At 49.0% G+C, this 24,534-nt stretch overlaps 1 protein-coding gene and 1 pseudogene across 1 annotated transcript; both read right to left on the bottom strand.

The window, feature by feature from the left end:
• Positions 1 to 75: 75 nt before the first annotated feature.
• On the bottom strand, positions 76 to 12,719 carry LOC128072895 (E3 SUMO-protein ligase RanBP2-like; annotated as a pseudogene).
• Positions 12,720 to 21,385: 8,666 nt separating this feature from the next.
• LOC128072892 (olfactory receptor 14J1-like) lies at positions 21,386 to 22,341 on the bottom strand. Its single transcript, XM_052667121.1, has one exon. The coding sequence runs from the start codon at positions 22,334 to 22,336 to the stop codon at positions 21,386 to 21,388; it is 951 nt and encodes a 316-aa protein (XP_052523081.1). The 5' UTR covers positions 22,337 to 22,341.
• Between the last annotated feature and the right edge of the window lie 2,193 nt (positions 22,342 to 24,534).

Raw genomic sequence — 24,534 nt, forward strand, 5'->3', positions numbered from 1 at the left:
ACACAGCGTTGGCTTCTACTCTGCCAGGTCTTAATCAAGCCTTGAAAGGGCTCCATACTGAAAGCACTACAGACCTGAGTTTGGGTGGCCTTGACCCTACTGCGAGAAAACTCCTGCAGTCAAAGTACAGTAGGATACAGAGATGCACAGAGATGCAGCAGGAGAATGCACCTGCTAAACAGCAAATCCAACACGCACACCAATTTCTGATCTACCACAGAGTGCTGTCCTGGGAGGCACTGAAAAATGACAAAACTACCATTTCTGTTCTCTGCTGCACAGCCATGCCAAACACGCACGCTGTTCTCTGCACACACGCTGCAGCCAAGGCCCCTGAGCAGAGCAAACGCTGCCTACAACACGTCGGGAGCTCCGCTTCCTGCTGCTGCCAAAGGCTGAAAGCTGGCTCTAAGAGCCCACAAATCAAACAGCTGTCAAAGAGGAGCCATCAGGCAGATAACAGCACGAACAAAATGAAGTCTCACACGCAGGCTGTGGCGTTCCCATGAAGTCACAGCTCCCCAAGAATCAAACGTGATCCTCTCTAGAAGTGTCGGGAAAGCTTGAGGCGTCGCTGCTGACAGCAGCCCTGCTGATTTTGGCTACTCTCACTACAGTCAAAAACTGGAAAAGCCCACTTTCAGGCAGGATCCATGCGGTGCTGCAGCCCAGGTGGGCTTTTTCTCTCCGTGAAAAGCCTTCACGTTAAGCTTACCTGACATAGGAAGTCACTAACTATCCTGTGAAACGTGGTACTCCTGAATCCACGAGCCTTTCTCCCCTGTGCACAGGGCCCTGAGCTTTTCAGCCGTCCGAGGGACAATGTGTGAAAGCAGCTCCGTGGCTGTGTGTCCTGAAGGTTCATCGCTGGCAGAAACGTCCAAATACACAACAACAGGGCCGGTGTCCTTTGACAGCTCCGCTGCCACAGAGAGCTGGCCCTTCTGCAGCTCTGACAAGCTCTGCTGGCATTCTTCAATCTGCTCTCGAAAGAATCAGCCAGGTCTTGAACTTCTAATCTGACCGCAACTCGCTCTACTTCCACTTCACCGTCTGAAAACAAACCCAAGAAGAGATTTCCTTAGCTCTACTCACTGCAGCCAGAGATCAGCAGCTTTTGTTCTGTAGGATCTCCAGGGTAAAACAAAGCCAAACCGACTGCAGGAGAGACCGGAAAGAACTGTAAAAACCACCCAACCGACTCACCAGCATCACCTGTAGCTGTCCAAATTCAAGCAGTTTGATGTCTCAGAGGGCAATGAGTTCATTTCTGTGGCGATGACATGCTTTGCACACACCTCAGCAACTCGGCCCCTTCTCACGAGGCTCCTGGAATACTTCTGCTGTGTCTGGAAGAGGAGCTTCAGCTCTCCAAGAGCTCCTTCCGCTGAGCGGCATCTCTGGCCCAGCTGTAAAGTTCTGCCCTCTCTTTGAAGACAATTCCTTCACATTCTTCTCCAGTGGCTTTGTACCCTCAGCTCGACACTCATCATGCACTGAAGTGAATGAAAAGCCCTGCCTTCTCCAAATGGAAGAGCCCAACAAGTTCCAGCGTTTGAAATTCATTTTAGCAATGCAACACTGCCTGCACCACGCTGCATAGCAAGTTGTTTGATTCTTAAGCTATCCAGTGTGCTGGCCACAATTCCCCAGCGAAATTTCAGGCCTGCTGAATGATGTGCTAAGTGATAACGCAGCACTGTTAGCATCCCAGGTGCTCTCCTCTTAAAGACCGTGAAATAACTTCATGCTGGCATCTGACAGAACAAGAATCAACTGAAAATAATAAACGGAGGCCTCACAGCTGCATGTCCTCCACGCTTTCTACGTGCGCATTACTGGCTTTTAACATTCTTCAATTGACACATCTTCCAAAGCTACAGAAAAACTTGGAAGAACTGCAGAAATGCGTGACAGACAAGCATTTCTGGTGGGAGAAGTGACACCGAAGGAGAAAAAGAGCAGGTAAGGCGAGAAGAACCCCACAGAAGTCATACTGTGATGAAGAGATGAGGAAAGGCAGACAGATATTGAAGAAAGAGGAAGACGACATTCTGCAGACTTCACCAGATCAGCTGTTCCAATTAAAGGACACCACCTACTGTTTATTGGTGCTCTGAATCATTACACTAACCTGCAATTAAGGTCTGTTCTTTACAGGAGGCCAAACTAGAAGATTACAGTCATTGCAAGCTCCTCATCCTATTAGGCACGCTAGGGTCAAACACGAAATCCAGACACGAACAACTGTGTTAAGCCTTACAAAGCTACATAAGGCTACTTCCAGTTAAACTCATCTCTGCTTGAGCTTGCAGTTCTTCTCCTTCCTAAAAAGCTGCATCACCACCTCCTGGTAAATCCTGAGATACGTGAGCAGTTTCTGTGCATTCTGCTTCTTCGCTGCTCGCAGCTGACTGCACAAATTCCGCTGCTGTTCACTGGTTGCTCAGTATGTAAATCTGTACAAGGAAGGAAGAATAAGTCAGCACGATTAATAAAACAGGAAGCAAATAAGCCATGAGAGCCTAACTTTCAAACTACATTAAGGCTGGACACTAAGAATAACCGCTCCCTCCAATAAAGCCGCATTTCCCCCCTCCTCTCCCTCCCTCTCTCCCTCCCTCCCTCCCTCCCAGCAACTGATAAATTTCTCCATTTCTAATTACAACTGCAGTACAGAGAAATCATGACTGAAAGTTCTCAGTCTCCAACTTTCCTACAGCTCCTACAGCTCCTACTGCTTCAGAGCAGCTAAGTAACAGGGATTAAGGGAAGCGAACAACTGGGCAAAAAAACAAACAAGAACTCTTCATTACTCTTAAGACACACTCAAGCTGGACTCGACAAGAGACTGAAGTGCCTTTGGAGCAGTGCGATTCCAAAACGAGCACCATTTCCCTTGGAAACTGCTCTGAAATCCCTCCACTCTTACATACCTGCTAGGAGGAATTCTACCAGCCAAAGCCGTTTCTACTTTAGGAGGCAAAGCTGTTTCCTTTCTCTCCCTGAGACACCTGAGAAGCAGTAACACATTCCCTCTGCAGCTCAGGTTTGACTGGGGGGCCTGCTGCCAAGAACAAACATCAGTGGAAAACAGCTGATAAGACAGCTAAATACTGAGATCATTTCTGGCACGTACATTATGAAGCAACCTAACGATACTCAGAACATCTTGCATTCAGAGCTTTTGAAAAGGCATCCTTAGATAAAAAGACACTCATTCAGGATAACTAAGGAACTGTAAATCCGCCATGCTTTGGTTTTCTGCTGCTATCCAAGAACCTCCGTGCAATAATGAAGATTTCAAACTTGCCACTGCCACTACAGACACCAGCTTCCTTTGACATTTACTTATATTTCTGGTAGCCCAATATGTGCCACCTTTTATTACTATACAGACACTCACAGCCTCAGAAAGGGTGACTGGCCAAATGGAAGATGACAGGTTTTCCCAGTTGAAGTACTGTTAGAGTCTGTTGGTTCCAGCAGCACTATACTTTCCCCTTCCCTTTGAAATTCAAGTCTCAGACCAGGAACAGGTCAGCATTTTCATACCGTTACAAGAATCAGTGATGGCCTTACACCAAACAAAACACAGCTACAAGGAAGAGCCACACGGGAATCATCTGCAGAGGAAAAGCAAAACCAAGGACTGCAAAAGCCAGTCAGAAACGGAAAGCTGTCTGCAGCAGCTGTACTACCGATGAGCTCTGAGCATGTGAAATTCCAGAAGATCTGACACAGCGACTGAACAGAACTTATTTCACATCTCTTCTGGGAAGCACAAGAAAAACCAGGGCAATCCAAGGCATAAAGATGTAAAGCTACCGGAAAGGAATGGAGGCAGAGCAGCAGGATGCCTCCGAGTTGAAGGGATGACTCGAGTTGAAGCTGAAGCACACGTGCTGCTCTCGTAGTGGCCAGTCAGAGCGAGGCCTGCGCACATCCACTGCCAGTTCAGCTCAAAAAGGCACTCAGCACTTCACCCTGACATCTTAAACAGCGCCTCGCACACATTCCAAAATCCTACCCGCAGCTCCCTGTCTCACTGCAGACCAACGCTGAATCCTGCATAAGGCACGTTTCTGCTCTCACGTGCAAACAGCTACAGCTCAGCATCACTCAAGTTGAAAGTCTAGGATTTGGAGATCACAGACCTGCACTGGCACTGAAAGAATCGACGTCCTATTAAGACAGAAGAACTCAATGACCAGCACTAATGAATGACTGACTAATGAGCAGCACAGCTGAATAAATTACTAGCTCAGTTAACGCTCACCTTCTTCCAGAACTTTAAACGAGAAGTCGGAGGGCCCATCTTGTGCTGGAGGAGCCAGCTTGGATGCCTCGCTCTCCCAAGGTTCCTGAGCTGCACTGCAGCTTTTGGCTGCTTCAGCCACTCCCGGTTTTTCCTGCTCTGCTTTCTGAGATGTTCAAATTCCATCAGCGCTCCTTCCTGGAGGATTAAAGCCGAATCCAAAGAGGGAACCGATGGCCGAGGTCTTGCCAGATGGGAATGTCTTTTCGTTACTGAAAACGCTCTTGACACATTCAGACCTCAATACAAACTTTGGAGCAGACACCACGGTTTTTCTTGGCGTTTCACAGGTGCTTAAAGCCTCTGAGGCCTCTACAGCGGCATCAGAACCATCACCACCATGGCTGAGGTCGCTGTGTTCCCTGGTAGCTTCCTCCAGCACAGCTACAGAGTTGGCACCACAAGGAGACGCTTTGGCTGCGTTCGTACCAGAAACATGAGCTGTTATCCACGTGCCTTTCTCACAGCTGGGCTCACTCTTGTCCCTGTTTGCTGTTTCTTGAGATTGGAGTGTAACTCCACCACCTGAGGGCAGTTCATTTTTGTCTTTTCCATCCATGTTTGTCAAGCCTGCTGTACGCTCCTTGGGCGGATCGTCTTCCTTAGCGCAATTTGTATTGCACTCCTCTATGCCAAATTTAAATCCACCTGGAGGCATCCACACTGAGAAGTTACATCTTCCCTCTGCAGGCTCCGCTTCAGCATCTGCCAGATTCTGAGAGGTACACGCTGGGGTTTTCCCATCGAGTTGAAAGGACAGTTCTTGAAGAGATACTGCTGAACGAGTTTTGTTTGCGTTCTGCAGGGCAGCACATTTTGGGGCAGCGGGTTCATTTCTCACTGCAGAGATGTTACAGTCCCACTGCCCTTCCTTTGTCGCAAAGGCGGATCCTAATTTGTCCTGTGCGGCACTGACACAGGACTCTGCAGGTTTTAAACCTGTGGGTGCAAACGCAGGTCTTGTAAAACAGCCTGCTTCAGGCAGAGGTGGATTTGCGCTCGCCTGGGGCAGGCCGTAGTTGTAGCGATCATCACCTCCACGAGGAGAAAGGATTCCAGCAGACGGAGCATCAAAACACACAGGTGCACCACAGGTGCCTTGAGGAAGCACAGCAGCACAAGTGCTGTGCAGAGGCGGCGCGTGGATCGCTTGTTGCTGAGCACGTCGACGTGCTGAGGTGCAGCTCCGTTCGTGCCACAGACAGGCGCCTACAGAAAAACACACCGTTACTTCCTCGTGCAAAAGGAGAAAAAGGGACCAGGGGGCTGAAGCCCATGCAACGTGCACTCTTCATAGCAAGGTGCACCTTAAAATTAGATTTCAACTCTCATCAGTTTAAACTGAAATCATACGTTCAAAACTTGGATGGTACCTGAACACACAGACTGGAGAGAAGCGTAAGTGAACTGACTCATTTCCTTTAGTACCAAAAAAGTCAAAACCAGCAAGTCCCCACACTACTTTGGGGAAAAGAACATCGCAGACAACGAGCAGAGGACATTGCCAGCACGTTAAAAACATCTTTTGCTGGCTGCTTCTCCCAAACCCCACGTCCCAAAGATCAGCTGATAATGGAACTTTCTGCCTGTCTCCAGCAGACCTCAAGTGTAGTAAATGCTCTCTAGGGAACCGCAGTGATACCCAGCTGCACACAGAATCACAACCAGCTGTTTCCAACAAATCAGTAGAAATGGCTTGAGCAGATTTGTTTGTCCTCACCTCTGTTGGTGGTACATTGGTTGCAGCAGTTCTTCCAAGACACTGCGAGTCACAGCAGGTGACTGGCTACTGCAAACAGACGGGCCAGAGGTAGCAACTGAACACCAAGTAAAGGGTTTGCATCCAGCTTTCATTTCTGACTTGAATGAACTTTCCCCAGGGACCAGTTTTACTCATTCATCTCAGAACACTGCAGAAAGGTTTTAAGAAGTCTCACTGTTTAGCTAAGCGGTCAATTAAAAATCCAGCATCGACTTACCCTTCCAAGGAGCTTCACGAAGGTGTTGTGCTCTCCCATAACCATCTGACACAGTATCTGCTCCACAGCTTTCAGCAGGCCAGCGATGAGATGGCACGCTTACACTGCAACTGTTACGTTTCATTTCCCGTGTTTCATTCTGTTAAAGACAGGGTTTCAATTAAGAGAATGGAAACGTATGAAACACAGGTATGTGGGGAAAACCCAAGGAATGCTCCCTACGCTCCTTTGCTATTTAAAAGCACGTTCAAGATCTGAGACAAAAGAAAAAAGAAGAGTTAACTGCTGCAATAATCCACGACCTGCCCATGCTTTACAAAACCGAGACTGTGCCCTGAAGCTAGAAATAAACCCAGAACCAAGATGACAACAGCTAAGCTGAAGAAAGCACAACTTTCTGCACACACAATCCTCAGCATTACTTCCTATATCTGAGTAGCAAATTAGAGTTTGTAGGCAAAGTTTCACTCTTGCCCTGAATTTAAGCGGATGTTTATAGCAGTTCTCTTCACTGAGTTAAGAGGTAGCCTGGCAAGTGAAGCTTAGTTCAGTGCTTGGGTGACAAAGTACTTACCAGAACAAAAAGATCAACTCTTCTGCATCCAGTATAGTGACAAAAGCTGTTTACCTTTAAAGCTTCCACTTGCTGACACAGCTTTTGAAGTAAGGACTTGTGATCTTCTGCCCACTGCAGGAGAGTCTGAGCAAAGAAAATAAGAAAAGCTTACTGAACTTGGATTTTCTTACACAAAAGGAACACTTCCCTAAAAGAGTAACCGGCTAATAGAGCTGGTAGGTGTTAGTTGGTGAGAAAGAGAACTTCTTGGGTGATGGAACTGCATCTTTCACTTCCACGTGCGCAGCTCGTGAGATGTTTCTGGAGGCAAGACTTCCCTCCTCACCGTTCTCCCCAGGCTCCCGGATCACTGCCTCCAGCATTTCCGTCACAGCTCTAACAGATACCGGCAGCTAGAAATGGATTGGAAACGCAAGTCGTGATGGCAATTCTTCCTCAGAGCAAGAGACTGCGTCCTGATCGACGGCGGCACAGCGCACACGGCTTTCTGCAGAAACTCGGGGTGTTTTTGCTGTTGTTTTCCCCCAGGAAAGCCCCACACCTGTTAACATTAACTAAGAGGACCATTCACACAAGCATTGATTCTTGTACTGACTTGGGCAGCTACTGACGGGTCAGAGGAGCTTTCCTCAGTGATCTTCATCAGGCAGTGCTGCCTTTCAACAAGACAGGCTCTGCGTTCTTCTTGTTCCTCTGGTAGCACACCATCACTCTCAACCTCCTCTGCCTTTCTTTGACCAAGCTAAGTAACAGCACATCGATCAGGAAGAACTGGTCAGAACGCAAGTGACAGAAAAGCATTCTGAGGTAATGCAATTTACAGACTTACAGTGCATAGGTTCCAGTGCGAAACCGCAGTGTTAACAGCTTCAAAGGCTAATAAAGCATCATCAGTTTTGCCTTCAGCTGCACCCAGCGTTGCAAAAGCCACACGTGCCTCTTCTTCACAGGCTGCAACCTGGAGGACCTACAACCAAAGCCACAGACAAGTCACACACAACACAGTGTGGACACCTGGAACAGTCGGTGTAAGACTGTAAGCATCTAGTAAGTAGGCAGATAGGAGGAGGTTCAGACTATGCCTGCTTTCCCTGCATGACAGGAAAGCAGCTTTTCAGAAAGCTGGTGCTAAGGCAGTTCAGTGTCCTCCAACCAGAGAGTTTTAAAACTCCGAGGAGTTCAACAGAAAGATCCTACCAAACCTCAGCATTAGCAGCACAGCGACAAAAAAATAAGACAACCACCACCCATCAACACACAAAGCCAACCAAAACAAAACACCAACCAACCATTGGCATGCAAGCCCGCGACGTACAACCCCTCTTACTCTCCTCTTTGAATATCCGTCAGTACCTGGATGTCCACACTGTGGAAATGCTTGAAGAGAGCATCAGCAGGTTCAGGAATACTTCTGTGCTTTTTGATAGTTTTCAAGCTAAGCAGAATTTCCTTCCAGTAGCAGACGCTTCTTCCCATAGATTCTTTCTGGTCGCACGAGTTCAGGCTAACGCCCTGTTGAAGAAGAGAAATTCAGACTGCCACAGAAAATTCCAATAACGTGTCATTCTTACTTTTTCTTCTCTGATGCAGTTGTTTTCTCGAGAAGTTTCAAGAGCTTTTCTCTGACACTTGGGACGTATTTCAGAAGGTCTCTCTATAGTCACAGAAGGTAACACGGGGAGAAAACAACGTTGCTTTTACCTGTGCTGTTCAGAGCAGTGAGGTAGAGAGTACTTGTCAGGCAAGGTGGTTGCTCCAGTCATGCCACCAAAATCAGCAGCACTTCTCAGTACTACATTCTCATCTGATTTTATTTAGCCTGTTACGTTTGCAAATCAGAGAAAAACAGACGGTACTTATTTACAGACAATCTTAACTTACTGTTGCTTGCAGGCTTCTTGCCCAGTGTATAATTAAGGCAGGTGAAGGCCGTGTGTCTCCAGGGCTCACACAGTACTCCATCCATGCTGTACAAGAAGCTTCAGCTTGGCTGCCGAGTCTGGCCTGAATGTCACCAGAAACATTCCTCAGTTAGCATTCCCTCTTTTCCATCTGCTCACACGTCATTTGTTTGATGAACACAACAAGCAGCTTTAGTCCTAAGCCAGCACTTCTTTACAAATGCAATATCAGAAACGTAAAGCCCGTTTTTACAAAGCTCTTCACCATCTCACACCCCTGCAGCAAAAAACCTTGAACGTTCAAACAAAAGGAACTGGTTTTATGCAGCCCACGGCAATCAATTCAGAAGCCCTCTAGAAGGTTGCTTCCAATATTTCCCAACTGAAGCATTCCTACGTTGTTTTTTTCTGCATGAGAGTACACACAGCATCCCACCAGGACCTTTGCTTCTCAGTACAGTTCTGCTTGCACAGCAGCAACGGCAAGCAAGGAGGTTGATGTGTGCCACGCTGAGTGCTGAACTTCTCTTGCAGCTCTAAGTTGCCAGTGAACACCATCCCGAGTAAAAAATCCTGCTTTGGTAAAAACAAACAAACAGAAGGAATTAGGGACCAAAAAACCGGCATTTAAATGCATTTAACAACTTGGGAAGCTTGCTTACTTCAAGGACCAACAGGCAAACGGATTCAGGAGCATCTGTTTCCAGTCTCGATGTCTCGTGGGGCGAGTGAAAAAGTTGTTGTAACGATCTGCGCAGTGGGAATAACACTGACACAGAATTCCACTGCAAGCCAAGCCACGCGAGGTGCTGGAGACCACAGCTGTGCATCCAAACAGCACCTGTGCAACAACAAGGGTTGTGAGAAGCCAGGGTCTGCGTCCGAGTCAGGAAGACCTGCCTCTGATCAGAGCTGGGTTTCACTGCAAGAGGAGCGAGCTCTGAACGTTTCTCCCAGCAAAGCACTTCCCACCAACCTCCTCCCACCTGCTCGCCTCTGTCTAACAAGCTGCTACCAAGAAGTTCCAAGTAAGATGCCGCCTTCTTCAAGTGACTTCTGCACCTGTTCACACTGCACAAATAACTCCTGCAGAAGCAACAGCTACTTCACAGAAGGGCGCAACCAAAGTGCATTGGCACTTGTCAGTGGTTTTGACAAAGCACAGAATGGAGATAACATCACACTTCTCCAACAAGGAAAATCTTTGGCCTACGAGCAAGAAGCACAAACCGTTTTGTAAGTTGTGCGTTATGTATTTAAAACATGATGAACAAACTTCTTCAGAGAGGCCGCAGTAGCATAAACTTCTGTTTCATATATAAAACAGATGCACAAATATAACACACATACAAAGAGAAAGGGCCATAAGCCTCCTTGCTTTGCACCCTGAATAGTCTACCTGTTTCCGACCACTAAGAGCCAAGTAGGAGGCCACCAGCATTCTACTCTTGTTACGCTCAAATTCAAAGCCAGACTTCACCTTCAAGTTAAGCTTAAAAAACGGGAAGACCTCATTAGTTCACAACTCATCCTGGAATTATTTCGCTTTCATGCCTCTAACCTGTGTTCACAGATTACACATAAATAAGTACGGGCCTTCCTGTCAGCACTTACCAGCGTACAAGCACACAAAGCTCAACAGGCAGCTTCAACTGGAAATGAATCAGAACAGACCAGAAGACAACAGTGTGGAAGCAGGAAGTATGTGAGAAATTCTTCAGAACCTGGCACGATGACGCTGCCTCTCCGCCGCAGCTGAAGGTGGAACTTCTTGCAAAGCAGCCTCTCATTAGGGGAAAGATGAACAGCTGTGACAGACACTGGTCTGTTGCTGCAAATGAAGCACTTGGAGAAGAACCTCTGATACAGAGTCACGTGTATGCGGAGTGTAAGCAGCACCTCTCACCAATATCGTGTTCAGCAAGTTCTCCTTGCTCTGGTGCCTGGGGACTGACATCTCCCACAGCCTCTGTGCCGAGAAAAGATCTCTCTTTAGAAGCTCCACTCCCAACGAGGCTTTCAAACAATGTAAATAAACCACTTTTGTTTGCAAAAGATTCCACAATCGCTTTCAAGAAGTCTTCCTTGCCGTGGCTTCAGTTCAGCAGCCTATGACCTAGAAAAACATGGTGTCACATCAGAACACTCAAACAAGGACAACAGTGTTTGATGCAGTGGGTTGTTCCTGCTGCTTCCGGCTGGGAAGCAAGATTTCCCTTCAGATATTTGCAAATTTCTTCCTTACACTCTCCCTGTAATTAAGCCACTCTTCTAGCATATGGGCTGACAGCAGTCCCAAGGCATTTTCAAATCCAGTTCTCCAGAGTTACTGTGAATTTTTATTATAAGGGCGCTGCAATTGTCCTCAAAATAAGTAGCTGTCAGTCTCACCTATTCAGGAACAATTCAGCCCGATGCCCGGTGTTTTCTTGGTTTTCATCCACAGCCCATAGGACAGTGAAGACTGAAAATGACTGCCTCAGCTTTACCATAATAAAAAAGACAAAGAAAGAAAGAAAAAAAGAAAGGAAAAAAAGCAGCAAACCTGTTGGAACAAAGAAGGGAACAGAAGTGACAGGAAAAGAGCAGTATTTTCTTTTACACTTGGGACGAGCAGTGCTTACAAATAGTGTATTAGTAGGCAGAAACCAGCAGACTAGGAGACACTGGAAGTCAAATTCTATCTTAACGTCCTGCAGACACAAAGAAAAAGCCCAGTACGTGTCAGGATCAAACCGCTGCTTGCAATTCATACGCAGCCAAAATGCAGAACGTTTCATGGTGTGTTCCAAGACGCCAAGCGTGCTCTTTAACAAGCCTTTAACTCTGACATGAGCTGCTCATAAGATTAAAGCAGAACTACGGAACATCTGTAATTACTGGTTTCATTACCACACTGGCTTTTTCGGTCGCAGGCCAACATTTCCAGCACATCTTGCCCAGCCCCATCTCCTCTTATTAGTTTTGACTTTGGTTTAGGAATCTGGCGAGCAAAGAAAAGAATTGCTACAGCTTCTTGACAACAAAAAGCAAATCTCTTCATTTAGTCTTACAAGTTAGGAAACAAGCTTGTTTCTTTTCAGGACAGGACACGAGGTGAGAAACTGAACGATTGCAAACAGCTGTAAGAGCGCACAAGAGAAAGCGATGTTCTGAGCGCAAGCACTTGTGCAAAAGGAAAACTGATTGCATTCCATAAAGCACAGAATTCAGCTTCATCAAGCTCTGCTGTCTATGCAAGAAGTGTGCGAGAGCTACTCGGGTCATTCCCCTCCCTCCCGTATCAATAACCTTAATGTCAGTTAATGCGGCTGCATTACAGAGAAGGGAACAGCCTACAGCAAATACACTCGTTAGCCCTTCAGAGTCGTTGCACTGCTGACAAGTGAAACAGCTGAGATTTTCTTCACCCCACTTGAAATCTTTCCAACAAGTACGGAAGAGTAAGATTTGGCGAGGAGACAGCCTTAAAAACAGCAGCTAGTTTTTGGAACGCAGGCGTTCAGTGCGTGCACAGCGAGAGCACTCAACTGCAACCACTGCAGGCACAAACGGAACAGGGACCGACACGGAAAGCGTTCAGGTACCACCAGGCTGCGAGTTCACACGCATCTCTCCATCGTGCCGCGCTGCTCTGCGCTGTTTCCAGCAGGAAAGTTCCAGCACGCACGTAGAAGCGTCCCGCTCCGCACAGCGCCGGCCTCGCGACCGCCGCCTGCAGCGCGACGTCAAGGCGCCCGCGGAGCCGCTCGTCTCCAGCGAGTTCCCCAGCGCCATCGCCGGGCCGCGCCGCCCGCCCGGACGCCCCGCTCCCCCACCTGCCGGCGGCCGCCAGCCCGCGCTCGCCGCTCTCCAGGAAGGCCCGCACGGAGCGGAGCGGGGCCGGGGCGGCGCGGGCTCGGCCTCGCTGAGGTCCCCCACGTCCCCGCAGCCGGAGCCCCGGAAGCGGAGCGGGCGCACGACGACAGGCATCGCCGCGGGCAGCCGGGCGGAGCCGCGCGGTGAGGACGCGATGACCGAGCGCAAAGGACCCCGCCCGGACTGCCCGCCCCGTTCGGCGGACTGACCAATGGGAGAGGCGAGGGGGCGGGGCCGAGCGCGGGCGCCCCGCCAACGGCGGCTGCCGACGCGAGGCCGCCGCGACGGCGATGGGGCCGGCGGGATGGCGGAGCCGCGGGGCTCCGCGCGGAGAAAGCGGCGCTCCGCCGCCCCGTGCCTCGGGGACGCCGGGCGGTCAGGGGAAGGCACCGCCGCCGGCCCCGTCCGTCCCCCGTCGGAATCCAGCTGTTCTCGGAGGCGGAACCGAGCCGTCCTCCGTCGTTGCGGCGAGGCGCCGTCCCCGCTGAGTGACGTCATCAGCCCCGCGACCCGAGCAGGGGGCGGCCGTGCGGAGCAGCCGGGCCTCCGAGAGCCGCCTCGGCTTCTGCAGGCGGCTGTTCGGGGGGCACCGGGGCGGGGGCCGGGCTTCAGGTGCTGCAGGGGCCGCGTGCCGCTCTGCGTTGGCCTCGTGACGTCGCTGCGGTGCTCGGGGTTCCGCTCGGCGGGGGCGGCTGCCCTGCGTCTCCCCGCCTCCCCCACCCCGTGCGTTTCACTGCCCTCCTCCCCTCCCCCTGCCACGGATCGCCCGCAACCCCCCCCGTCCCTCTGTGTGACCCCCGGGGTTGCGCCTCCCTCCCCCTTCTTCCCCCTTCGTTTCCCCCGTTCTGATCCCTGTCGTTCTCTTCCGGGCCTCCCCTCTGCGCCTCCCCCATTCTGACCCCCAGGCTCCACCTATCTGTCCCCCCGCCCTCCCGCTCCCTCCCCTGTCCCCCGTTCTGATCTCTAATGTCCCTCCACCCCGTCACGAGTCTCCCCATTCTGTGCCCTACAGTCCCCCCACTTTCCCAGTCCCCTCTGTCTGACCCCCAGAATCCCCTCTCCTCCTCCCGGGTACCCCCGCTCCATTTCCCCCATTCTGATCCTTAGAGTCTGCCATCACCCCCCATTACCTTCTCTTTGACCCCCAGGGTCCCGTGTCCTCCTTGCTCCCCCCACCTTCTGACCCCTTTTTCTGACCTCTGGAGTCCCCTGTGCTCCTCCCTGACCCCTGGAGTCAGTTCCCCCATTTTGACCTCCATTCCCCCCCAACCGGACTCCTTTTCTGCCCAATAGAAGCCCCCCACAACCCCTGGCTCTCTCCTCCCACCCCTTCCTCCCTCCAGCCCCAGATGCGCTTTCTGCCTTGCAGAGGCTCTGTTCACCCTTTTCCCTTCCACAACCCACTAAATTCCCCTCCAACTCTTTTTCAACCCCATAGGCACCCCACTCCCCTCTTCTCCCCCCCAATACTCCCCTGAGGTCTACCCCAGACTCCCACCCCATAGAAGCCCCCCACAACCTCCTCACCACTCCTAGACCCCCTTTCCTCCCTGTAGAGACCCCACTCCTTTTTTTTTCCCCCTCACAATCCTCCATCCACTCCCAGACCTGCCCTTTCTGCCCTACAAAAACCCCTTTTCCCCCTTTCAACTCCTCAAGTTGCCCTCCACAATATTCCCCTCCACAATGTACCCCTCCACCCCCAGACCCTCCTTTCCACTCACAGAAGCCTCTTTCTCCTCTTTTCTCCCTCACAATCTCCTCCCCACCCCCAGGTCCCCTTTCCACATCACAGGGCTTCTAGCCCACCACAATCCCCCAGTTTCCCTCTTCCACCCTTTCTCCACCTCCAGACCCTCTTTCCAGCTCACAGAAGCCCCACTCACACCTTTCCCCCCGTAGATTCCCCACAACCCCCTGTCCACCCCCAGACTTTCTTTCCACCTCTAGAATCATAGAATCATAGAATCACCAAGGTTGGAAAAGACCTAAAAGATCACCCAGTGAGGAAGACTGTGAAGCAAAACAGACCTGGCTGGCCTGAAAGGGTCAAACAGGGAACACGCGGCCCCTCCTGAAAGGGAAGGACTGCCATGTGAAACTGGCAAGCATAAGCTACAGCTTCTTCGTTCCGTGACCAAGAGCAGAACGTGTTCTGTGGAGAGAACACCTTTTGATCTCTGTACTGACCATCATCCACAAAGAGCTGATTAAGTAATGACGTATTGCTGTCAGCTGCATGAATGCTATCTGATTGAAGTATTGTACACTCCTGTAGCTAAAAGATATAAAAGCCCTGTAACAACAATAAACTTTGCTTCTTGCGCCACCAGAGCCTCAGCCCGTCTGTCCCAGGCGTCTTGAGCTGCTCTCCGTCATCTGGTGCCGAAACCCGGGAATCTCGGACTCCAGTGACAAAGGCGTCGCTTCCTCCCACGAGCCGCGGTTGGTGAGTTGAAATAGGGAGGTAAGGACTGGGGCATTGGACAGATTGTTAGATAAAATGGGACAAGCTGCAAGTACTGAACGAGGCCTTTTTTCTGCAGTGCTGAAATCATTATTCGTTGCCTGAGGAGTAAAAGTGACTCGGGGTCAGATTAGTCGTTCTTCAGATTTTATAGAGGAAGAATGCCCCTGGTTTCCCAGGGATGGAACTATTAATATGGAAACGTGGAACAAAGTAGGTGAAAGACTCCAGGGCTGTTATGCTGTGCATGGTCCTGAGAAGGTACCTATGGATACCTTTACGCTTTGGACTCTAATAAAAGAATGTCTCAGAGGAGACACAGGAGATGAGAAGTGGCAGCGGACCACTCGCTCAGCAGAAAAGTTATATCCTGCCTTGCCGCCATCAAAATCTCTCCATCACATCCCTTCGTCCATCGGCACCCCCACCCTCCCCTCCCCAATATGAGCAACCTTTGGTTTGTAAATTAGCAAAGGACTGGCCGCCTTGTAAACCTCCTGGCACTAACATGACAAAGGATATTTTACCCCCCGATGATTGGGGAGAGTTAGAAAAAGAGGCTGCTGAATCTCACCATAAGGACTCAGCGGCTGTATTCCCAGCGTTACAGGCTGCTGATGCCGCTGTGCAGACACAACAGACAGTCCATCAGCTCCATCACATCCCCTTGCTGTTCTGCCTGCCTTTCGAGCAGGGCGAATGCCTCCCCCGCCTGGAGCAGATGCTTTGCTTATGCAACAATCTCCTATGCAATTGGCTTTGAAAGAAGCTAGGAAAGCTGAGGAAACAATGGATGAATTTTCTGGGCAACTTTTTCCGTCTCAAGTTTTCCCTGTCATACAGCATCAACTTGCAAACGGTGGCATTCTGAATGATTATGAGCCTATTCCTTTTAAACAACTGAAAGAGCTTAAAGCTGCTCATATCCTTCCCCCTTCTGACTGGCAAAGCTTGGCGAAGGCTGTGTTAAGTGGAGGTGAATATTTGCTTTGGACTTGCGAATATGCGGAACGGTTCTTCTTGTGCCCCTTTATTACCAGTTCCTCATTTTGGAGTGAACCCCAGGGGATTAATGCCTAATGATCTGTGGCAGATGGATGTCACACATGTACCTTCCTTTGGAAAATCTTCTTATGCCCATGTAACAGTTGACACTTTCTCTCACTTTGCAGTAGCCTCAGCCTTGTCTGGTGAAAAACTCTCTCATGTATGCAACCATCTTTTGCATTGTTGTAGCGTTATGGGAGCACCGGAATCATTAAGAACCGATCACGGGCAGCTTATGGAAGTAGTGGTTTTGCAACCTTTTGTCGACAAAATTCACCATGAAACTGGAATTCCACATCATCCAGAAGGCCAAGGCATAGCAGAAAAATGGAATCATTTACTGACAACTCAACGAAAGAAAATAAAAAGGGACATGGGGAATTAAAGATACTCCGTCCTCTATGTTATCACATGCATTATTTGTTTTACATTTTTTGACACTGGATGATGACGGAAAATCGGCTGCGGATGGACATTGGAGTAATAAAACAAGAGATGAACCAATGGCATACTGGAGAGATCCAATGGACGGTAAAACTTATGGTCCTGATCCTGTACTGATGTGGGGCAGAGGATACGTTTGTGTTTTCCCTACAGACGAAACCTCACCACGGTGGATACCGGAGAGAGACGTCCGACATGCCGGAAACCAAGGTGGGAAAACTGCGGAGGAAGATGCAGAGACTGACTGTAACCCAGACCTGGGAAAGAAAGATGCACGAGAGAATACGACTCGTGGCCCTAATCCTCAGGACCTTGTGGATCTCACATCACGGATGTAAAGCTGAAACATACTGGGCCTTTGTACCCAATCCTCCTATCATCCACCCGGTTCCTTGGGATGAACCCGTGCACATTCCGGTTTGCAGCAATCAAACAATGTTTATGGGGCAATATTCAGATGGACACATAATAGAGTTCTCTGCGCGTTTTAATTATTCTGGAAAGGTTGATGGTATGCCTGTATGTTTTCAGAGGAATCAAACACAATCCCTGTGTGAGAGAGTGGTAGTGCAAAATGACTGGGATACCAATGTTTCAACAGGAATTCATTGGGCTCTGAATGTTCTCTATCTAGATTTAGCTAATGGGACAAGAGGTTCTGGAACGCCTCCCTTAAATTTTCCTTTATGTCAAAGCACCATCACTCCAAAAACAGAATTTGCACCTTTATGGAGAGCATGTCGAGCTAACGAAACGGTGTGCATTGATTCCACTATGTGTGATTGGAATATGATAGGAAATCAAGGGCGACCAATTGATTTGGTCTCAGGAATTTGGACAAAAAACAATCCTACGTTCTATTCTAATTTATGGAAAGCAGTCCCATCTATGGACAAAATCAAAGCAAAACGATTAAACTTGACTTGGATTCAATAAATAATAAATGGGCAATGACTGCAGAGTTACACAACTGAGTTTTATATGCGAGCTTGTGCTCCAGAACCTCCTGCCTTTTTAAGCGGACCGCTAAATATTGTAAGTAACATAGTAAACTGTACCGACTGTATAATCTCTAATTGTCTTAATAGCAGCAGTAGTTCCTTCTTGTTAGTGAAGCAACCCGATTGCGTCTATCTTCCTGTAAATTTGACACATTATTGGTATGCTGACAAGGGAATGGAAATCCTCCAAGAAGCTGCTTTGCCATTAATAGAGAGATCCAAGCGAATGGTCGGATCAATAATAGCCGGAATAGCTGCGCTCAGTGCTGCCATAGCAGTAACTACAGTCGCTTCTATTTCTTTAACAACTCGTATTCAGACAGCAGCTTATGTTAATGAGTTATCAATTAATGTATCTAAAGCGTTACAAAATCAAGCTACATGGGATGAAAAGATTGAACTGCGTCTCAACTCCTTCAAGGATACAGCAGACATCCTGGGAAGACAGTTACAAATGGTAGCTGCTCGTGAATCTCCCTTGTGTCATGCAGAATACCGAGCTGTGTGACTCCTGTTGAATGCAACAATACCAAATTCTCTTGGAACAAAATACAAGATCATCTTCAAGGCACATGGAATAATGCCAACACGTCATTAGATCTTAGGGAATGGAGGCAGCACATTCACGACATGATACAGTCGCACCATATGGATCTTTCAGTAGCAACTCAAACTACTACATTTATCAGCGCTCTAAAATCTGCATTTCCGTCCTTCAAATCATTTAGAAAAGGAATTTATGGGCTGACAGTCATTGCCATAATGATAATAATAGGAATTCTTGCTTGTCCATGCTTGATGAAAATGATAACAAATAGATTCCAAAATTTGCGTATAAATCTTAAAAAATTGGAGATGGAAAACACAAAAAATAAACCACCACCACCTCTGGTCTAATAAAATAGAAAAGGGTGGAATGAGGAAGAATGTGAAGCAAAACAGAGCTGGCTGGCCTGAAAGGGTCAAACAGGGAACACGCGGCCCCTCCTGAAAGGGAAGGACTGCCATGTGAAACTGGCAAGCATAAGCTACAGCTTCTTCGTTCCGTGACCAAGAGCAGAACGTGTTCTGTGGAGAGAACACCTTTGGATCTCTGTACTGACCATCATCCACAAAGAGCTGATTAAGTAATGACGTATTGCTGTCAGCTGCATGAATGCTATCTGATTGAAGTATTGTACACTCCTGTAGCTAAAAGATATAAAAGCCTGTAACAACAATAAACTTTGCTTCTTGCGCCACCAGAGCCTCAGCCCGTCTGTCCCAGGCGTCTTGAGCTGCTCTCCGTCAAGGAGAGTTTGAGGATCTGAGGGATTTCACAGAAGAACTGATCCACAGCATTGCCATGGCAGAGAGGCAGTGAAAATGTATTGGCAGTGTGCAGCAGGGAATAGAGAAGCCCAGTGCCCCAGGCAGCTGCTGCCATGGTGGCACAAGCTCTGCTGTCCATCAAGGTCCCGTAGTGCAGGGGTTTGCAGATGGCAATGTTGAGTCACAAAAATGACTCTACACCAGGTTTGCACACTCTTTACTCTGAGTTATGCTTATGCAATTCTGGGTGCACTCGAACCCAACTCAATTTTACTCATATTTTACACCACATTTACTAACACTTTACTTTGGCTTTACTCACACTTCATTTTTGAGTGTGTTTCACTGGCACTTTAATCAAGGTTTACTCAAATTGCTCTTCAGCCTTACACACACTTTACACAGGGCTTACTCACATTAATCTCAAGGTTTTACAGACACCCTATTCCTGGTGTGAACACTCTGTCATCCGGGCCTATCCACACTTTAATACGGGTAGACTCACACCTTACTGTGGGTTTTCCTCAAACTTTACTCCACATTTACCAACACTTTGCTCCGGACCAACCCACACTTTGCTCTGGGAGTTTCTCACACTTGACTCCAAGTTTACTCACATTGGACTCCCAGTGTATTCACCATTTTCTCCAGGTTTTACTCACATTTTGCACCAGTCATGCACACTCTTCACTCTGAGTTTAGTCTTACTCTACTCTGGGCAGATTCACACTTTACTCTGGCTTTTACTCACACTTTACTCTGGGTTTATGAACACTGTACTCTGGGTTTACTCATACTTCTGTTTTGACTGTGTTCCACTCACATTTTACTCAAGGATTCCTCAAACTTTTCTTCAACATTACTCACACTTTGCTCCTGGTTTACTCACACTTTTCTCTGGGCTTTACTGGCACCCTACCCTGGGTGTGTGCACTCTCTCTTCAGGCCTACCCACACTTTACTCCGGGATTGCCTCACACTTGACTCTGAGTTTGCTCACACTTCACTCCATGTTTCCTATAGGAAAGAAAGAAGATTTCAAAGGGCACCCAAGAAAAATGTTTTCTGATTTTACAAGGTGCATCTTGTTGCTTTTGGAGCACCATTGTCCAACTGATGTTGATTGAGGGTGTCTCCTAAGGAGATCTGCACAGGCAGGAGAAGCAATTGCTTGAGGTCTGACACAGTGCAGGCAACCTGACTGCTCACCTCCCCAGGCCTGACGTGTCTGCTGTATGCACCTGGCCCTTGCATCACTTTTCCCTACACCAGAATTCTCCACTGCAGTCTGCAGCTGGATGGTACAGTTCCTTTACACCATTCCTTTACCTGCTTCCCTAAGAGAACTGTCTGCACGCAGGCACAGGATGTTGCTTCCTGCTTTAAAACAAACAACAGTAAAGCACAATACAATTTGCCTAAAAAGAGAACACACTCCTCAGCCATATCCCACCAGTGTGGTTCACCTTCCCACTAGGACAAGTACTTTACATCAGTAGACAGGAAATGATCATTATTAATGGGGAAAAATGAAAAGGAGCAAAGCTCCACTGTGTGATCACAAGCATCCCATGCCATCTCCAAGGGCCCCAGAGATCGTGTCTGGGACAGGCAGCTTTCCAAGAGGACCTGCAGGAGAGCAGAGCCCTCTGGAAGCTGCAGATGGAACTTGGGAAGAAGGTCTCAGGGCAGTACGCTGCCAATGTTGTTTTTGTCCCTGCAGCTGCAGCCCAACCCAGCACACTCAATGCCCCCAGACAAGTCACTGGATTCCTGGGGGTGACCCAGTGCTGAAATGGCCACTGGGAAGCCAAGAAACTCTGATTTCTTCTCAGTGAACACAAACATCCATGAACCATTTTGGGTCATCGCTGTCAGACTCTCTCTACTGCTGAGTCCCTCTCCATCTGCCCTGCTGGCTCAGCAGCACCACTGCAGAGCCCTCCTTTGCCTGTGGGCCCCCCAGCTTCCCCTCTTGGGGTGGGTCCAGAGGAGGGCACTAAGATGATCAGAAGGCTGGAGCAGCTCTGCTAGGAAGAAAAGTTGAGGGAACTGGACTTGCTTAGTTTGGGGAAGAGAAGATTCTGAGGAAACTTCATTGTGCCCTTCCAGTACTTCAAGGGAATGTATAAAGAGGAGGGGGAATGGCTGTTTAGCACAGTGGCTGGTGATAGAACAAGGGGGAGCGGTTTTAAACTGAGGCTGGGGAGGTTTAGGCTAGATATTAAAAGGAGGTTTTTCACCCAGAGGGTAGTAAAGCCCTGGGACAGGTTGCCCACATAAGTTGTGGATGCCCCATCCCTGGAGGCTTTCAAGGCCAGGCTGGAAATGAGAGGCTCTGGGCAGCCTGCTCTGGTGGTTGGTGACCCTGCCTGTAACAGTGGGGTTGAAACTAGATGATCTTTATAGTCCTTTTCAGTACAGGCCATTCAATATTTCTAAGACAACATAGGCATGTTTCAGAAAAAACTGAGTCATTTGTTCAGGCAGATGAGAAGACGACCCTACTGAAATTTGTCCATGACATTTTCCTCACTGCATCCTTGAGCTCCTGGTTCCGCATGCTGTAGATGAGGGGGTTTAATGATGGAGGCACCACTGAGTAGAGAAATGAAACCACCAGGTCCAAGGATGGGGAGGAGATGGATGGGGGCTTCATGCAGGCCAAAAAGTCAGTGCTGAGAAACAGGGAGAGCACAGCCAGGTGAGGGAGGCACGTGGAGAAGGCTTTGTGTCGTCCCTGCTCAGAGGGCATCCTCAGCACGGCCCTGAAGATCTGCACATAGGACACAACAATGAAAACAAAACACGCAAATACGGCAAGAACACTAAGCACAATGAAACCAATTTCCCTGAGGTAGTCTGATTCAGAGCAGGAGAGCTTGAGGATGTGGGGGATTTCACAGAAGAACTGATCCACAGCATTGCCTCGGCACAGTGGCTGAGAAAATGTACTGACAGTGTGCAGCAGAGCATGGAGAAGCCCAGTGCCCCAGGCAGCTGCTGCCATGGTGGCACAAGCTCTGCTGTCCATCAAGGTCCCGTAGTGCAGGGGCTTGCAGATGGCAACGTAGCGGTCATAGGACATGATGGTGAGGATGCAATACTCTGCTGACATCAGAAAGACAAACAGAAAGGTCTGGGCAACACATCCAGCGTAGGAGATGTGCCTGGTGTCCCAGAGGGCATCGGCCATGGCTTTGGGGAGAGCGGTGGAGATGCAGCCCAGGTCGAGGAGGGCGAGGTTGAGCAGGAAGAAGTACATGGGGGTGTGCAGGCGGTGGTGGCAGGCTACGGCTGTGCTGATGAGGCCGTTGCCCAGGAGGGCAGCCAGGTAGATGCCCAGCAAGAGCCAGAAGTGCAGGAGCTGCAGCTGCCGCGTGTCTGCCAACGCCAGGAGGAGGAACTGGCTGATGGAGCTGCTGTTGGGCATCTGCAGTTCCTGCTGGGCCTGGAGTCCTGTGCAGAGTGCAGAAGATAATGACGAGTCAAGAGCTTTTTCAGAGACACTCCACTCCTATACTATAACAGTGTTTCTTTCTCTTAGGACAGGGTTCATTTAACTCCATAACTTGAATTTACACGAGCTTCACCATCCCTTGAGAAGTGGAAGATGAAGGAGCTCTTGCTTTCCTCTCATTGCCTAATCATATCCCAGCCTCCTGGATACTTTCTTCCTATGACATATTTCCATTCATGTATCTTTCGTCTGTCTGCACTCAGAGTGCCCATTCCTACCTCTGTGCACTTGAATTTCTACTAGAGAAAGCTGCCTGTTTGCTGGACAAGTGCATTATTCATGTCTGCAGAGAAGCATGGAAATTTCAGCTGGTGCAATCCTTTGGGAGAAGAGGGGCTGAAAGCACATGAGGAGTTTGTGCGTGTAACTGCAGACTGAGAAACGTCCAGTTCAGGACTCTTATAGCTGCGTTCATATTTCACATCTCCTTTCAGATCTCTGCCTCCAACTCATTCTCCTTCCCTAAGGACAGGTATGGGAAAATCCCTGCCTTGTCTCTCCTCTTGCAAAGTGCCCTTGGAGACACTCTGGCAGCGCTGAAGCTGTGATCCCCATGCCCCCAGCAGCAGAAGGCTCCTGCCCTGCCCTGCCCTGCCCTGCCCTGCCCTGCCGAGGGGCTCCTTCCCCCCACACATCTCCCCGCAGCGCCCTGGGCAGCTCCCCAGGCAGGCTGAGCACCGAGCCTGGCAGGCGGCAGAGTCACAGCCTGCAGTGAGACTGACCTTGTCAGAGGCTGCCAGCGATGCTCCTCCAGTGAGCTCACAGCCTGCTCACACCATACACATCCTACAAGCTCTCTCTCCTTGCTCTGCTCTCCTCCTGTCACCTGCAGGCTGTGCTGTGCACAAGAGCTGCTCCTGGGCACAGCCGTCTCTCTGCAGCACTGCCCACTTTTATGAGCTCCCTGTGTCCCAGCAGCCCGGCCCAGCTCTCCAGCAGAAGATGGCATTTTCTCTTCCTCACTGCTCTCCCTGGGGATGTCCTTAGGTCTCTGCATTGGCAGCTCCTGATAGACAACAGGGTCATCTCTGCACAACGTACTTTGAAGTCAGATGAATTCATCACCAGTACACAGACTGATTCCTGCAGCATTGTTTGTCCTAGCAGACTGTGTGTGCCGAGCAAAGCTGCAAACGCCCCATCTGGTGCCATGGTTTGACCATCCTTGTTATTGGCACTCCACATCATAACATCATGTAAAGCACAGGGAATTAAGGAGTCAATACTGCAGGTCTGTGGACGGACAACTTTCTGGATGCCTGGCTCTCAGCAGAGAAGAACTGCAGACCCAGAGGACTCTGAGTTCAGAGGGGAAGATCAGCCATGGCAGGAAGTCCCAGGATCTCTCCCTTGCTCGCTGCCCTGCAGTGCGTGGCTTCGCTCCCCAGCCGTGCGCCTGCAGTTCAAAGCAAGGCTTTTGCTTTCAGACGCTCGCTCTCTCATTTTATATCATTTATTACCCTAAATTGCAATTTTAGTTTATAATATTGCGTTATCTTGCATTCCCATATCATGTTTAGTAAAATTGCATTTCCTCCTAAGATCCTTGCTGCTGATTTATTATTGTTGTTGTTATTATTATCGTTCATATTATCATTCATATCTTTATTTTTGGCCAGAAGGACTGCAGGCCTGCTGTCCTCTGTCACGGGCACAGATAGTTCTAGATGGCTCCGAGACAAGGCAGCACACTCAGTAATAGAAAACAAGCCATGTTTAAGGGGAAAAACAGGGATTTCTAGGAAAATAAGCGATATTTAAGAGGAAAAACAGGGATTTCTGGCAGAAAGAGCCATATTGAAAGGGAAAGACCACAGATTTAATGGGAAACATCGATTTTTACCAGAAAAAGCCATATTTAAGGGGAAATGCCCCATATTTAAAGGGTAAAAGAAGGATTTCTAGCAGAAAAAGCCATATTTAAGGGGAAAAACAGGGATTTCTGTGAGAAAACCCCAGATTGAAGGGGAGAAATAAGGATTTCTAGCAGAAAAAGGAATATTTCTGGGAAAAACCCCAGATTGAAGGGGAAAACCAGGGATTTCTAGCACAAAAAGCCATTTTAACGGGAGAAACAGGGATTACTGGCAGAAAAAGCCATATTTAAGGGG

This window comes from Tympanuchus pallidicinctus, unplaced genomic scaffold (assembly GCF_026119805.1).
Source record: "Tympanuchus pallidicinctus isolate F22 unplaced genomic scaffold, pur_lepc_1.0 scaffold70, whole genome shotgun sequence".
NCBI classification, from domain to species: Eukaryota; Metazoa; Chordata; class Aves; order Galliformes; family Phasianidae; genus Tympanuchus; species Tympanuchus pallidicinctus.